The sequence below is a fragment of the Alnus glutinosa genome, chromosome 2 (assembly GCF_958979055.1).
Source record: "Alnus glutinosa chromosome 2, dhAlnGlut1.1, whole genome shotgun sequence".
In the NCBI taxonomy this organism is placed as follows: domain Eukaryota; kingdom Viridiplantae; phylum Streptophyta; class Magnoliopsida; order Fagales; family Betulaceae; genus Alnus; species Alnus glutinosa.
Window position 1 is genome coordinate 33,360,517 of NC_084887.1, and position 16,017 is coordinate 33,376,533.

Below are 16,017 nucleotides of genomic sequence, written 5' to 3' on the forward strand. Positions count from 1 at the left end.
TTGAGTGGATGGTTGTTGATATTGGGTGGCCGGTCGTCTCATAATTAGTAGTTCAAAGATGGTCAAATCACTCAAAAGCAATTAGGGATAGTTTTTTGCCACCGTCAAACCACTTCTTATATATGGATGGTCGAACCACTCCTTAGATCAGAAGTCAGTGGTTCAACTACGTACCCCTGAACTGTCTCTTATAGGTGGTCGAATTATTTTCTGAAAAAATGAGTAGTTCGAACACTCTCAGACCAGCTGCTTGAGGGTAGCCTAACCACACTTTTTGGGTGGCTCGGCCACCACCAAGGCAACAACCACCCTCTAAAACTACTCTCTTTTTTCTAATTTTTGTTGCTAATCATAATATGAACCGTTATCAACAGTCCAAAAAAGGGTCATTGCACCTCAAGTATTGCATGAGATCCAGAAAATCACAAACATATATGTGCTTGAGAATCTTGGCAACAAAGTAACTTCAAGAATAGGAATCTTCTAAAGTCATTGTCAAATTTTCCCAAAAAGCCTCCAGAATAAGTAATTTGAGAGCAATGTTGAATATTTGGTGAAACAGTACTATTGAACATATAAATGAGTTGAAAGATGTTAATTAAAAGGAGTTTGAGCCTTGAGGTGCTCATGTCATGAACAACAGGCTAAGTTTGGCAAACAATAAAATAGTTGGGGGGGGGGGGGGGGTGTGGGGGTTGGAGCTCATGAGATTCACAAACTTTTGAGGGCAACACCAGTCCAAAAAGAGCCGTCATCATGGCCACACCCTCCATGCTCTATATTTTTGGAAATAATTGATGCCCCCGCTCCTCGCGTGCAAGTAAAGACTAGGAAAACCCCCTTTATCCTCTCTTTCTTTTTTTTTCTTTTTTTTGGGTGTTATTCAACATATGCTTAAATAAGACCGAAATTTCATGCAATTGAGAGATTTCGAGCTTTTTCTAGGAGGATATTAAGAGTTTTAGACATCTCTTTTGTCCAAACAGGAACTCTTTATCCGATCAGAGGCCTTTCTATCTCCATTAAATGAAATTTTATCTATCTGAACAAGTGTTCAAACAATCCAAATACTTTCATCTGGGTAAATGAGCTCCATGGAGAAAATCTCTTACACCATTGCAAGGCATGGAGGAGATGCTATCCATCCAATAGAGCCATCTATGGAGATCACTTAAAGTTTGTGCATATCAGTAGGGAGTAGATAGAATAAAGTTAGTTTTGCAAGACGTAATAAAGCTAGAGAGAAATTAGGAAAAGCATGAAGGGGCATATTCAGGCTTAAAAGATTTCTGTTACACAAACAATTTTTCCGGCTGCAGCTTTCTAGAGAATCTCTCAATATTAATTTTACAACTTACACACATGAAGTTATGAACAATATTAAAAAAAAATAAAAAAAAATAAAAAATAAAAACTAATTTAAAGCTTATCCAAACGAAACACAGAAGCCAACAAAAAAAAGAAAACCAAAAAGGGAGAAATAGGAGTGGATAACGCCAATCGGGGAAAAAGGTGGTCAAAGTCTCATATATGAATACAAGAGGAATTAATGGAGGATTAAAGGGACTGTTTCATGGGCATGCGAAAGCATGTGACTCCATTGCTTATGAGCACTCCATCCTCATAATAAAGATTCTACACTAACATGATATCTTTAGTTAAGCAGGTGGGGAAAATTCCTTCCACGGGCGGTGATAAAGTTATTTAGTGACCTACTTCCACTCGTATTGAAGTGGCCTGCAATGAAATCCCACCTTATACATTGAGGTGGTCGTGGACTCGTGGTATACGAAGGCAATTGGTTCGTCGAACCCGCGAAAATGGAAAAATAATAAGAGACGAGTGAAATCAACTCCGCTGAAAAGACGAGGCGTTTTGACAATCGGCTGATTTACTGTAGCAATAGAGAGCTTGCGGCGTGTGTGTTTTTGTGAAAGATCGGCTAATTTTAGTGATTTCGTCTGTTTGACGACTTCGTCAAACTTCACTACAAATGCTCTTACGTAGCTTTTTTTTTTCTTTTGTATACGTGGCAAACGAGTGGATGGAAGCACTAATATTATTTTATTTTTTGCTCCAATACTTTTACCGGTGGATGACGTGGCACTTCACTTACATATATAGTAGAGAAATGATAAAATTACAACCCCCACACAACTCCCACACAACTTCTTATCACATTATGTGGGTCCAATGTGAGAGAGATTGTGTGAAAGTGGTGTTGGAAGGGTTGTGTAGAAATCACTCATCATAGCAAATATGATGACATGGCTCCAGGGCCGGCTCGATATATTTTGGGGCCTTAGGCGAAAAGTTTAAATGATGCCTTTTTTTTCTAAATAAATATTAATTAATTTAAAAATAGAATGGTAAAACTTGATTTGTCAAAGGAAAGACAAATTAATGTTAGAATATTTCCTAAAACCGAATAAAAAAAACTAATGCAATTGATTAATTGAGTTTTTGGTAATTAATTTTTTTTTTAATCACTAATCAAATATAGAATGATTTTAAGGACTTGAATAATAAGCTATTGGTAAATAATGAAAATTGAGAAGAGAGAAATTCAAATTCAAATAAGACTTGAATAAGGAAATTGAGATAAAAAATAAAAACTTATAAAGAGTAGGATTTAAAATAGAAACTTAGAGACTTTTCATTTTCTTAGCATTTATTTTTTATTTTTTCATTTTATTTTAATTCTTGAACGTTGGACTTAAGACCTTCAATTTTTAATGTGAATAATTAAGGCCTTCAATTTAGAAGCTTTCATATCTCATTAATTCTATTTTGAACTTCAACGTTCAAAGAAATTGAAGGTCTTTAATGTAGAGACTTTCCATATTAGACGTTCAAAAAATTAGGGTGCGTTTGGGATTGCGATTTCGTAGAAAATAAGTGCGATTTTAAACTAAATCGCATAACATAGATCGTTTGGGAACTGCGTTTTTAAAAATTGCGATTTGAAAACGCAGAAAATCTGCTTTTTCAAATCGTAGATAAGATGGTGCTTTTTTAAAAACGCAGAATTTTAAAGGTAAATTCGCGATTTTAAAGGCTAAATTGCGATTTTTCCAAACGCTTAATTTTGTTTTTAAAAATCACTTTTTTCAAATCGCACATTTTAAAATCGTTATTTTAAATCGCACTTTTTGAAATCGCAAACCCAAACAGACCCTTAAAGGCCTTCAATTTAGACTTTTCATATCTTACAAGTCGTTGGTAATTAATTAAGGCCCGCAATTTTTATTTTTTTATTTTTTAACCTGCAGTTTTTTTACGGTAGAAGGCCCCTAGGTAGCATATTTTAAGGCATTGACTGGGGGCATTACCGGAAACAATGCTTTGATGATTCGTCCTTTTGTAAGCACTTTTTTCTTAAAATAAATTTTCATTAATTGGGGCCTTATTAAATTGGGCCCTGCATTATATTATTGCATTTTTTAATTTTATTTTTACCAAGATTTGGGGCCTTATTTAAGTGTATTGATCATATTTAAGGCATTTTTTTTTTTTTTTAGAAATAAATCTCTATCAACATTTTTAATTAGGACCTTATTAAATTGGGAGCCTCAGGCGGTCGCCTAATCCGCCTAAGGCTCCAGCCGGCCCTGCATGGCTCTAATGTTGGGCATGGCATGTCAAATATGACACGTGTCGAGGAAAAAAAACGTTAACATTGACGCGGTAAAATGATAGAAATATTTATTTAAAATTTGAACAAAACTTAAGAATTTGATTGTCAAATTTGAAAGTCTAAAGACTAAATTAAATTAGAAGAAAAAGTTGAGGATAAATATGATTTTTCTAGCTCTTCCATAAACGTAAAAACCAAATAGACTATTTTTCTGAAAAAAAAAAAAAAAAATTATTTAACCCAAAAATTAATCTGCCCCTAAAAGTTTCTTTTGATTATATGAGTTGCCCAATCTAACAAATTTGTCAAGGGTGCCCCTATCACTGTCATTACGTGATGACATTCAATTCATAAAGAAAAAAAAAAAAATAAACCCCATTCTCTCTCTCCTATTTAATCCCTCCTCAGTGACACATACTGCAGTGCTTACTACACAACAGCTAGGAAGAAAGACATCTTTCTTTTCTTTCTTTGCCTTTTCTTCTTCTTTGATAGGGCCATGGTCATGGCGAAAAGACAGATCTTTGTTTCCATGGTCTTTGTTTTGCTTGTTGGGCTGGTTGGTGCAAATGAAGAAGAAGAAGCTGACAGGATATTGCAACTTCCTGGGCAGCCCAAGGTCTCTTTCCAGCAGTTCTCAGGCTATGTCACTGTTAATCAAGTTGCTGGCAGATCTCTCTTTTACTGGCTTACCGAGGCTGTCCATAATCCCTTGTCCAAACCCTTGGTTGTGTGGCTTAATGGAGGTAATTATAACAACTCTCTCTCTCTCTCTCTCTCTCTCTCTCTCTGTAATCACAAACGCATGAACATGAGCTTATGCATGTCTATCTGCGTGTTTGACACATTAAATGTGACTGTAATATGCATGCAACTATAGTTTTGCTTTTGCCATCGGCTATGATTAAGAGGCGAATCAAAACTTGTTTAAAGTCACAATTTTGTTTTTGTTTTTTTTTTTGGATAAATTACAAATAGTAATATAGTCAAAAATCACTGTTATATTGCCTTAAGTGATATATATGCTTAAATGTGTTTAATTAGCGCCTTGGAAATTAACCACTTACTTTTCACATCGCCGACATGGTAATTATAGTTTATGCAGAAAATTAAATCACTGGGCTTTCCTTTGTTTTTGGTAAATATTTTGAGCTGGAAATTACAGCGTGTACATCTTTCTGAGCAATTTTTTCTTTTCTCTTTTGGTGGACAAGAAACCCCTTTATTACAATACATGTATTTACAGTGGATGCCTTTAATTCTTACTCTCACAAATGAAAAATAAGGAAATGGCACATCAGTCATGGCCTACCAATGGCTAGGAATGATGACCTAACTACTCGCTGCACCGTGCAACCCTATTCATGACTCCTACACGACCTCTAAATAGATAAGCAGAAGAAAGAAACCCATTACACATTTACACACAAACAAAAAGGAAAAAAAGAAAAGAAAAAGACACCCAACTCTCTCTCTCTCTCTCTCTCTCTCTCATTCATTGCATGGACTGATGAGAAGGAATCAATGCTAGAAAGCAACCAAAACAGGCCTCATTTATTAAGTCACAACCATTGCAGTACTTCTGTTAGCCTCTGTCAGCCTGTGTTGGTGCTCGCCATCAATGCATTGCTGAAATTAGCGGAAGCTGCAAGTGTTGAATTGCTAAATGCATGCCCCCACCAAATAAAAGTAGAGCCCATCAAACAGAAAGATGGTGATTAGGTCCTGATCATTGCTAATTAATTTTGTGATTACTGATTAGGCCCTGGTTGCTCTTCTGTGGCATACGGTGCATCTGAAGAAATAGGCCCATTTAGACTAAACAGGAAAGCCTCGGGGTTGCACCTCAACAAGTTCTCATGGAACACTCTTGCCAACCTCCTCTTCTTGGAAACCCCGGCAGGCGTCGGCTTCTCTTACAGCAACCGGTCGTCCGATCTCTTCGACACTGGCGATGGCCGCACTGGTAGGACCCACATTAACCTACCTTCAATTTTTGCATCATTATTAGCACTTTGTTGTTTTCCAAAGAATGGATGGCTATGATTAATTGGTAGGCCATGTTCGAGAGACTCTAGCTATAGAAGCACTCAATTATATATATGATGAACTTAATGGCCCTAGCTATCTCTGATGATTGGTTCAAAATAAACCATTGACTAATTGTAATATCTAGTTTGCATTATGGTTTCAAAATCACCCAATTTCACAGATGGGACATATATGATTTGAAGCTTTCATAATTGCATGTTGATTGATTTGATACATCTTTGGTCCACGCATTAGACGTGTGTGCCACCTTGGTATATATAAGTGTGACTCACTTGCTTTGGTATATATTGCCCTCCTTCTAGCTACAGCATTTATTTATTTTTTTTTTACCAAGGAAAAACATTTAACAAAATTTAATTAAGCATGTTAATTTCTTTAATGATCATTTCACATCCGACTAAACACTTAATTTGAATGATTTGGGATTTTTTTTTGGTAATTATATATTTTTAGATGTTACTTTTTGCTTTTTTTGTTGTAATGCGATATAAAGATTAAAAGTAATTTTGAGCGTTATGTTTTCAGATGTTTATTAATTAGTGCTTTTTTTTTTTTTTTTTTTGTAAAAACAAAAAACAAAAAGTTGTCCTAAAAAGCTTTGCTAAATGAACCCCTTTTTATTTGGAAAAAAATTCCTAGAAATATTTTTCCTTAGAACACATGAAATTTCTAAAACTGAGGTAGGTCAATCAAATTTTTTATCGGGTTAGAGATGAGGCCTAAATTTTAATGAAAATTTTCAAAATGGGGGGCCATGGCCCCTGACTTCGTGGTTCCGTCCCGATTACATATGATCAGATGTATGATCGAGAAGGGAAAATTGTTTTCTTTCGTGATGAAATCCATGCAATTAATTATTTATATTATTATAAGCTTCCTGTCAATTGATAGATTTAAATCTTATTGAATGAATAGTATAGTAATCTTATGAGAGGTTATGATTTAGCCAGGGACTCCCTGGAGTTCCTAACAAGATGGTTGGATCGTTTCCCACGCTACAAGCACAGAGAAGTCTATCTCACCGGAGAGAGCTATGCAGGCCATTACGTTCCTCAGCTGGCCAGAGAAATTATGACCTACAATAAACATTCGAAGCACCCAATAAATCTTAAAGGAATTATGGTAATAATTTTTAATCATATCTCTCGCCTTTATCTCCATTTTTTCTTGAATTTTGTCTTCCAATATATATACATGAGCTTAATTTTTTGCATTTGTTTTATGTATTTCTTATTCATGTCCAAGTTAATTAGTTTCCTTAGTATATGTTAGAAAAAATAAATCAATAATAGAAAGCAGAAAAACAAAATGCTCCTAAGATGCATTATAACGTCGCTTTTTTTAAAAAATTATTTGTCTGATCCCCACCGAAAATGGTATACAAAGGGTTACAGCCAATATTTCTCCATGATACAATAGAATTATAGAACCCAGAAATCCTCTGTTGTTTAATTGCGTTTTGCACAAACGAAACTAAACCTGAATACCCTCAGATTTTACTACTATAGCAGGAGACAAAAACTCGAAATTTAAAATACAAAAGGTATAAGAGAGAAATAAAAGATGAGAGAATTGTTCTATATTTAATAATTGGACTGCAGTATATTATGTATTGTGTTGGCTACCGGTTATTTATGTCTGTTCACTAACAGTCACCTTATTTCGTTATTAACTGTTAATCCAACCGTCATAAATTGCTAATTCAACAACAATAAACTATTATTTTAACAAATGTTTAATTCTGACCATCAAATCAAATAATTATCAATGATTACTTAATATTAACCATTAGATCGTAATAACCGTTAGATCAAAGTTTATTTAGCCTTATAGTTTACTTTAATGATAGTCCAGTAAATCCAATAATTGGATCTACCTAAGAAGCTAGCATTCTATGCTCTAAATCAAACCACCAGATCGAATGATCTAACCGTCCAAAATTGAATGGTCATTTATATGATTAGATCGCTCTGAGCTCTAACCATCAAGACGCCACTAGCGCCTTATAGCCCACTGACACGCACGTGTCCGGTGCTTCTCACCATACTAGAGTATACACTTAAGTGCATATGCCCAAACATTAAATTGTGTTGGGCCATATAAATGTTAACTATACTTTCTTTCTTTTTTTACGTTGAACTATCTTCATTTAATGCTCTTTAATACATTTCATTTAAAAAATATAAAATAACTATGAATGAAATGCAGGTCGGCAATGCAGTCACAGACAACTACTATGATAACCTAGGGACAGTGACATACTGGTGGAGCCATGCCATGATTTCCGATAAAACATACCGGCAGCTCATCAACACGTGTGATTTTAGGCGACAGAAGGAATCAGACGAATGTGAGTCATTGTACAGTTATGCAATGGATCAAGAATTTGGTAACATTGATCAATACAACATTTATGCACCCCCTTGCAACAATTCCGATGGTAGCGCCGCCACCCGCAGGACCATGCGACTGCCTCATCGACCCCATCCGGTATATTATATAATAGAATTAAGTAAATGATAATAATAGTACTAATAACATGCAATATCGATCATGTTGATCGATCGACATGATGATGAATATCTTTTTGAAAGTGCTTATTATTCTGAGATAAGAAAGCTTTTGTTTCAATCTGTTTTTTCCAGAGTTTCCGGCGGATGTCCGGCTATGATCCTTGTACAGAAAAGTATGCTGAGATTTACTACAATAGGCCAGATGTTCAGAAAGCACTCCATGCCAACACAACTAAAATTCCTTATAAGTGGACTGCTTGCAGGTGAGTCAATAGCACTAGCCGAAAGAAAAAGATAAATTAAATAGAAAAATAAAAACAAAGCAATATATATATATATATATATATATGGTTCGGTCTATGACCTACGTCCATGTGACAAAGCTCGATCTAAAGATTATATTTTGCTCTTATTTCATAGATTTGAGCACACGTGAGGGGTGTGTTAAAGTACTATTGATTAAATGATTAAATTTATCTCTTCCTATCAGCTTAAGCTTTTGGGACAAGTGATAATTTAACATGGTATTAAGGCAGAGGTTCTGATTAAGTATTCTGTTTCTTTCATTTACCTCTCATTTCAATTAAATATTATACGTGTTTTGCTTCACTTATTAAAACAGAGTTTGAGCTCACACGTGAGGAGAGTGTTAAAGTATTTTGACTAAATGATTAAATTTACGTACGTGTTCCTATCATCTTAAACTTTTGAAACAAGTGATTTAACACTAACTAGGTTATCTGCATGCTTAATCACTATACGGCAAAATTTGAATGAGTAATATTAGAAGTTTATCTTATATATGCCCTTTCTGTGTCTTTCCAATAATGATGTAGCTTTTAAAATCACCATTGGCCTTATGATTTACCACTATTGAATTTTGATTAAATAGTGATTTTAAAAGCCGGCCATCTCATTTTTAAAGGGGGACTCGAAGAATTACTCAATTCGAAAGGCTTTTTTGTCTTCTCCCTTATCTAGCAAATTTTACATAAATTGTATTTGATATGATGCAGTGAGGTTTTGAATCGAAATTGGAACGACACGGAAGCATCCATTCTTCCAATTTATAGGGAAATGATGGCTAGTGGTTTGAGAATCTGGGTATTCAGGTTTGCTGCTGCCCCAGCAATTTGATATCTCCTGATATATGTACTTTCTGTGTTCATTGTATATATATATATAACGACTACTTCTCTTTTCTCCGGCTAATGCAGTGGAGACGTGGACTCAGTGGTGCCAGTTACAGCCACTAGATATTCCCTTGCACAGCTGAAATTAGAAACCAAAGTTCCTTGGTACCCTTGGTATGTTAAGAAGCAGGTAAGTAAAATTAATCATTTTCTAGCCGGCCTCTAATTTGATGAGACAAGATCCTGCTATACGACTGTCACGTTATCTCAATCTCAATTATATGAGTCGTGTGTTTTCTGAAGGTGGGAGGGTGGACAGAGGTATATGAAGGGCTAACATTTGCAACTGTGAGAGGGGCAGGCCATGAAGTACCACTTTTCAAGCCCAGAGTAGCCCTTCAGCTATTCAAGTCATTTATCAGAGGGTTGCCTCTTCCAAAGTCTTGAAAGAAATAATATCTTTCAATTCCCATTTGAATATGAACTGTTATTGTTGATCTAGACAAAGAAATGCCATTCTTCATTATTGTTAAGAAAAGAAGTAGAAAGCCAGAGAGAGAGAGAGAGAGAGAGAGAGCGTTTGATTATGTAATATATATAAAAAAGCAAGTGTAATGGAAGAATTAAGGTTTTGTTTGTAATTAACTATGCATTGAGGTTTGAATCTTTGTGTTGGTGAGGCTAATCCGAAGGTACGTAACCATATAAAGGGTTTGAGCTTCTTTTAACAAAGACCGCCGCCCAACGTAATCTTGATCCTGAATGAGACAAACAAATATAAGTGTTATATATTCAAAGTTCTCAAAATCACAGTTTCTGGATCCCCGAGTTGAACCTTCTTTCGTGATTATGCATTAAGAATTTGCGGAATTTTTGGATGAATGTTAAATAAAATTATAGTATTTAGCATATTTTTTTATATACCATCCAGTGGGATCAAGCCTTACTGCGGATTGGACTTTCTTTGGGCCGACGAGCTCTCCGCTGGGACCATTAGGCAGTCTTATATCAGGGTGTGTGTGTCTCATTACTTTTTACTTTAAACAGATGTAAAACTATATATTTTTGTATTGTGATGTATGATATATATGGATCCGGCTTTCATGCGGTAGTTCAAAACTACCGTATGGGTACCGTTTTTCACTTCAGTACATTAAAAAAAATTTACAAATTTTTTTTAAAATTTAAAAATTATAAAAATAATAGTAATTAAAAACAAAAATTATAAAAACTTAATAAAACTAAAGGGGTGGCCGGCCACCCCATTATTGGCCAAGGGGGTGGCTGGAGCCACCCCCTTGGCCGATCTGGGGTGGACCGTCCACCCTAGTCGGCTTTGGGGGTGGTCCGGCCACCCCCAAAAAGCCAAAAAACAAAAAAAAGGTTAGGGGTTTGGGGGTGGCCGGACCACCCCCAAAGGCCTTGGGGGTGGCTCGGCCACCCCCATATCGGCCGTATGGGGTGGTCGAAACCACCCCCAGGCCCTTGGGGGTGGTTCGGCCACCCCTAAAAGGCCTAGAAACCAAAAAAAAAAAAAAAAAAAAAAAAAAAGTTTGGGTTTTGGGGGTGGCCGGTGACCGGATCACCCCCAAAGGCCTTAGCCAACCCCAGATCGGCCGTATGGGGTGGTCGAAACCACCCTCAGGCCCTTGGGGGTGGTCCGGCCACCCCTAAAAGGCCTAAAAACCAAAAAAAAAAAAATAGGTTTTTGGGGGTGGCCGGTGACCGGATTACCCCCAAAGGCCTTGCCACCCCCATATCGGCCGTATGGGGTGGTCGAAACCACCCCCAGGCCCTTGGGGGTGGTCCGGCCACCCCCCAAACTCCTAATTTTTTTTTTTTTTTTTTTTTCTTTTTTGGCCTTTTGGGGGTGGCCGGACCACCCCCAAAGCCAACTGGGGTGGTTCGTCCACCCCAGATCGGCCAAGGGGGTGGTCTGGCCACCCCCTTGGCCAATAATGGGGTGGCCGGCGTTGCCCACGGGATGGCCGGCCACCCCTTAATTTTTTTTAGGTTTTTATATTTTTTGTTTTTAATTATTATTATTTTTATAATTTTTAAATTTATTAAAAATTTTGCAAATTTTTTTAAGCAGAAACCCATGTGGTAGTTTTGAACTACCGCATGGAAGCCGGATCCGATATATATATTCGTTTAGGTTTGAAGCATAACTCACCTCCTCTGCATGAGGCTTTCCGCTGCCCACTGTGATTGTTCTAGGGGAGGAGTGATGGGTCCTTTCTCCTCCCTTCTCTCTTCTCATCTCGATCTCTATGTTTCATTTCTTTTTTTCTTTTTTTTTGTCGTTTTTTTCAGTTTCTTTAATTGTTTAAACCACTAACACAACTGGAAGAACTCGCCGCCCACCGTCAAACCACCCACTGCCCCGTCGTCCGCGTTTTCATCTCACCATCCTATGTCTCTGGGTTGCTGCGGTTTGCACTTGGGAAGGTTTTGAAGTTCGGATCTTGATTTTTTCAAACTAGATCCGCCATCGATCTTATCTCTCTCTCCTCCACCGATGGACCTCACCACCGCATTCTCTGGCCTCATCGCTTCTCTCCACTCTCCATCGTGTTCTCATATGCTCCCTTTGCGACCGCACATGGGCCACACGCACCTCACCGTTGGTGCTTTCCACCGTTGCAGGTATTGTTTTTAGTTGTTTGGGTTATTTCCATTGTTATAATTCATTTTCTGTTGTTGTATCTTTGCTTTCCTGTCTTGTTGTAGGATTTTGTCTCATTGTTCTTATATATGTGCATGGTTTGAACTAGTTGAGGAGATTTCTGCATCCGAAGATCATTCCTCCTCGTCCGAAGATTTCTGCATGGTTTGGCCATTTCTTTCAGTGTTTTAATTTCGGTAACCCTTTCCTTATTATTTGCTTTTTTTCTTTTTTCTTTTTTTTTTTTTTAAAAAAAAAAAGAATTAACACGTAACCTGAGATAGAAACAACCACAAATCAGAGAATTTTAAAAATAGTATAAAAATTCCTTATTGAGTCGAAATTGTTGAAAATCCGAACGGATTAGAGTGAAATTAATGCTCTAAAATTTTAACTGAGATAGAAGAACAAAAGAAATAACTATATATGAACAGATATTTTGGGGTCGTTTTTAATCAAAACGGCACAGAGTTGATAATTGGATCGTTTTAATAATAATAAAATAAATAAAAAACACGCGACTATTATTATTGGTCACAGATGGCAGGCTATAATATTATATTATTATTGGATCGTATTCGTTCTCCTGTCCTTGCCCGTAAATTGCGCAGGTCAAAGCCAAGAAGCTGAGAAGAAAATGTTGGACTAGAACAGTTTCTGAAGCCCAAAGCCCTCACGCCAAGATAGATGCCTAGAATATATTATATATCTATCCCGGATCCAAGAAAGTACCATTTCTGCAAGTATCCGTACATTTACCTACAAGTTCCTTTGACTTCTTTCAATGGCCTATAGATCTTTACAATTACAACCCCGTTTGTTAAAGCATCCATTTTGTGTGTGTTGCCGCTGTTAGTGTTGTGATTTTGGAGCTTCTGGGTCTCTCTTTGATTTGGTGTTCTCCCTGCGTCTCACAAGCTGCCCAAGTTTGGGATTCAAGGAGGTAGGATTTAGTTACTCTTGCCTTGTTGATATTACTGCTCTTGATTCAAACATGGATTGCTTTCTTGTTTGCGTCTAATTATTCATACTACTGCCTATTGATGTGCAAGTTCTGAAAATATTGGCCCCTTCCTTTACCTTCATCTGGTTTCACTGTCCTTTTGTTGATTATTCTTAGGATTCCTCTGTTGGTCATTTTATTGTATACAAATGCGTGAATTTTAAGTTGAATTAGTTTTGTTTAAAAGGGTATCGTTTGATCTTTTCTGGTATTTGGGAATTCAGTTGCGGTTTTAGCACGGCGTTTAAGGAATCTGGAGGAGTAAGAAGGGTTTGGGGTTCAATTTTTCTTGTTGAATTTAAAGAGGCTTTAGTCGGCCCCTGAGTTTCTCTTTGGCGTCTGCTTCTTGTTGGCTATGGGGGATTGTGAGTCTATGATTCCGGAATTAAAAGGAGAAGAAAACTTAATTGCTGCCGCGAAACACATTGTTAAAGCATTGGGGTCAAATAAGAGCCTTACATTTGCTGAAAGGAAAATTTTGGCAGAACTTGGCACCCAATTGTCCACCATGACTGCACTCAACGAATCTAAGGATGACGAGACCAGTGAGATCGAAGATCGGCTTCATGCTGTTGAGGAAAAGATCATGAGATGGGAGGAAGATCAGTCTACCATATGGGATTCAGGACAAGAAGAAGCCTCTGAGTACCTGAATGCGGCAGGTGAAGCCCAAAAGTTGACTGAAAGGTTGGAGAGTCTGTGTCTGAATAAAGATGATGATGAATATATGCTGTTACAAAGGGCTCACAACATTCTTCAGAAGGCAATGGAAAGGCTTGAGGAAGAGTTCAGGCACGTGCTTGTTGAGAACAGGCAACCATTTGAGCCAGAACATGTGTCATTTCGATCGACTGAAGAGGATGTTGTGGATGGGGTCTCGATTATCTCTTTTGGGGATGAGTCAGTTGAGGACTCTGTCCAGAGAGACAGAGACAGTGTCAGCAGGGCCTCGGAGGAATATATCATTGATTTGATCCATCCGGATGTGATTCCTGACCTTAAATGCATTACAAACTTGATGTTCAATTCGAATTACGATCAGGAATGCTACCAGGCTTATACCAGCGTCAGGAAGGATGCCTTGGACGAGTGCCTCTTCATTCTTGAAATGGAGAAACTAAGCATTGAAGATGTGCTGATGATGGAGTGGGTTAGCTTGAATTCCAAGATCAAGCGATGGGTTCGAACAATGAAGATATTTGTGCGGGTCTATCTTGCTAGCGAGAAATGCCTCAGTGATCAAATTTTTGGGGAGCTTGGACCAGTTAATAGTCTAGTTTGTTTTGTTGAGGCATCTAAGGCTTCAATGTTTCAGCTTCTGAATTTTGCTGAAGCCATGTCCATAGGCCCTCACCAACCAGAGAAGTTGTCTCGCATTCTTGACATGTATGAGGTGCTTGCAGATCTTCTTCCAGATATAGATGCTTTATACTCAGATGAAGCTGGTTCTTCAGTTCGGAAGGAGTGTCATGAGGTTGTAAGGAGATTAGGTGATTCTGTAAGGGCAACATTTCTCGAATTTAAGAATGCCATTGCATCAAATGCATCAACAAACCCTTTTGCAGGAGGCGGAATCCACCCTCTAACCAGATACGTAATGAATTATATCAAGATTCTAACTGACTACAGTGATACCCTTAATTTGCTCCTCAAGGACCACAATGAAGAGTATCCCGGTTTGTTGTCACCTGACATGAGTCCAACTACAGAAGAGGAGAGCAAAAGTGGAAGTTCTTTACGCAGGATGTCGCCAATGTCTTCCCACTTGCTATCAATTGCTTTAATTCTGGAGAGAAGCCTTGATGATAAATCCAAGCTATACAAGGATGCTTCGCTGCAGCACTTCTTCTTGATGAACAACATTTATTACATGGCTCAAAAGGTCAAGGGGTCTGAGCTGAGGGATATATTTGGAGATGAATGGATTAGAAAGCACAACTGGAAATTCCAACAGCATGCAATGAATTATGAGCGAGCTAGTTGGAGTTCAATCCTCTCGTTGCTTAAAGATGAGCGGATTCAAAATCCCGGTTCAAATTCTATCTCAAAAACTCTTGTTAAGGAAAGGATGCGGAGCTTTTATCTTGCATTTGAGGAAATTTACAAGGCCCAAACGGCATGGATTATCCCAGACTCTCAGCTTCGAGAAGATTTACGAATCTCAACATCCCTCAAGGTGATCCAGGCTTATCGGACATTTGTGGGAAGATTTGCCAATCACATAAGTGACAAGCATATTAAGTACAGTGCAGATGATCTTGAGAGTTATCTTTTGGATCTCTTCGGGGGATCTCCAAAATCATTACAAAATAGCCATAGGAGGTGATAAGCAAAGTTTGAGTTTCATTCTAGTCCCCCCCCATGAGTGTCCACTGTTTCCAGTATGTGTAATCTAGTCTTCTGGCTGAAAATTTAATAATTGTAAGCTCTTTGTTTCTTTGTTCATTACAGAATTGCTTGCTATAGGAGGTGACAAAGCAAGTTTCATTCTAGTCCCTCTATGAGTTCCCTGTTTCCAGTATATGTAATCTAATTTGATTGAAAATATTTGTATGATGAGCAAGTTGGGTTTCATTGTAGCCCCTCCCATCAGTTCCACTCTTTCCAGTATACTGTAAAGAACAATAATTGCTTGCGATTTAATGGCAGACACAGACCTTGATGGAGCATTTGGTAAACTTCAATGTTGCACATGGACATAGTGCGGTTTTAGAAAAAAGAAATTGGAAGTCAAGTTGGGGAATGAATATTGAATGTTAGGACTTTTTGTTGGCATTTATTTATGGTCAGGCAGGATCCTAATCGATTTGTTGGGCCGTCACTCTCGTGTGTTAAAAGTAAGAGGGCTGATACATGGGACGTTTTTCCGTCCCTTATCATCCTCTTTTTGTTTTTTTAATAATAAAAAAAAAAAAAAAATTAAAGGACAATCATCAAAGGACAAATTTTGATTTTTTCTTTTTATTAAAAAAGCAAAAAGAGAGTGGTGGAAGACGGTTGTTTGTCCCCCA

At 37.5% G+C, this 16,017-nt stretch overlaps 2 protein-coding genes across 4 annotated transcripts; both read left to right on the forward strand.

Annotated features, from left to right (window-relative positions):
* Positions 1 to 4,046: 4,046 nt before the first annotated feature.
* On the forward strand, positions 4,047 to 9,999 carry LOC133859605 (serine carboxypeptidase-like 25). The gene is made up of 8 exons (XM_062295058.1): positions 4,047 to 4,383; positions 5,400 to 5,603; positions 6,636 to 6,811; positions 7,898 to 8,179; positions 8,335 to 8,465; positions 9,219 to 9,314; positions 9,420 to 9,525; positions 9,639 to 9,999. Exons 1-8 carry the CDS (start codon positions 4,137 to 4,139, stop codon positions 9,780 to 9,782), a joined length of 1,386 nt encoding a protein of 461 aa, XP_062151042.1. The 5' UTR covers positions 4,047 to 4,136; the 3' UTR covers positions 9,783 to 9,999.
* Positions 10,000 to 11,532: 1,533 nt separating this feature from the next.
* LOC133859606 (exocyst complex component EXO70E2) lies at positions 11,533 to 15,598 on the forward strand. Of its 3 annotated transcripts, none has more exons than XM_062295060.1 (4): positions 11,533 to 11,984; positions 12,113 to 12,200; positions 12,615 to 12,946; positions 13,231 to 15,598. In XM_062295060.1, exon 4 carries the CDS (start codon positions 13,362 to 13,364, stop codon positions 15,330 to 15,332), a length of 1,971 nt encoding a protein of 656 aa, XP_062151044.1. In that variant the 5' UTR covers positions 11,533 to 11,984; positions 12,113 to 12,200; positions 12,615 to 12,946; positions 13,231 to 13,361; the 3' UTR covers positions 15,333 to 15,598. The 3 variants fall into 3 exon arrangements, with proteins under 3 accessions (XP_062151044.1, XP_062151045.1, XP_062151043.1); XM_062295061.1 differs by having other exon boundaries at positions 12,113 to 12,168; XM_062295059.1 differs by lacking the exons at positions 11,533 to 11,984; positions 12,113 to 12,200 and having other exon boundaries at positions 12,480 to 12,946.
* The last annotated feature ends 419 nt before the right edge of the window (positions 15,599 to 16,017 follow it).

Excerpts from the sequence above, each read along its gene's own strand:
- LOC133859605 (XM_062295058.1), top strand. The coding sequence starts at position 4,137 with ATGGTCATGGCGAAAAGACAGATCTTTGTTTCCATGGTCTTTGTTTTG. Across the intron at positions 9,315-9,419 it reads TTGAGAATCTGGGTATTCAG|TGGAGACGTGGACTCAGTGG; the intron begins GTTTGCTGCTGC and ends CGGCTAATGCAG. Across the intron at positions 9,526-9,638 it reads CTTGGTATGTTAAGAAGCAG|GTGGGAGGGTGGACAGAGGT; the intron begins GTAAGTAAAATT and ends TGTTTTCTGAAG.
- LOC133859606 (XM_062295060.1), top strand. The coding sequence starts at position 13,362 with ATGGGGGATTGTGAGTCTATGATTCCGGAATTAAAAGGAGAAGAAAAC.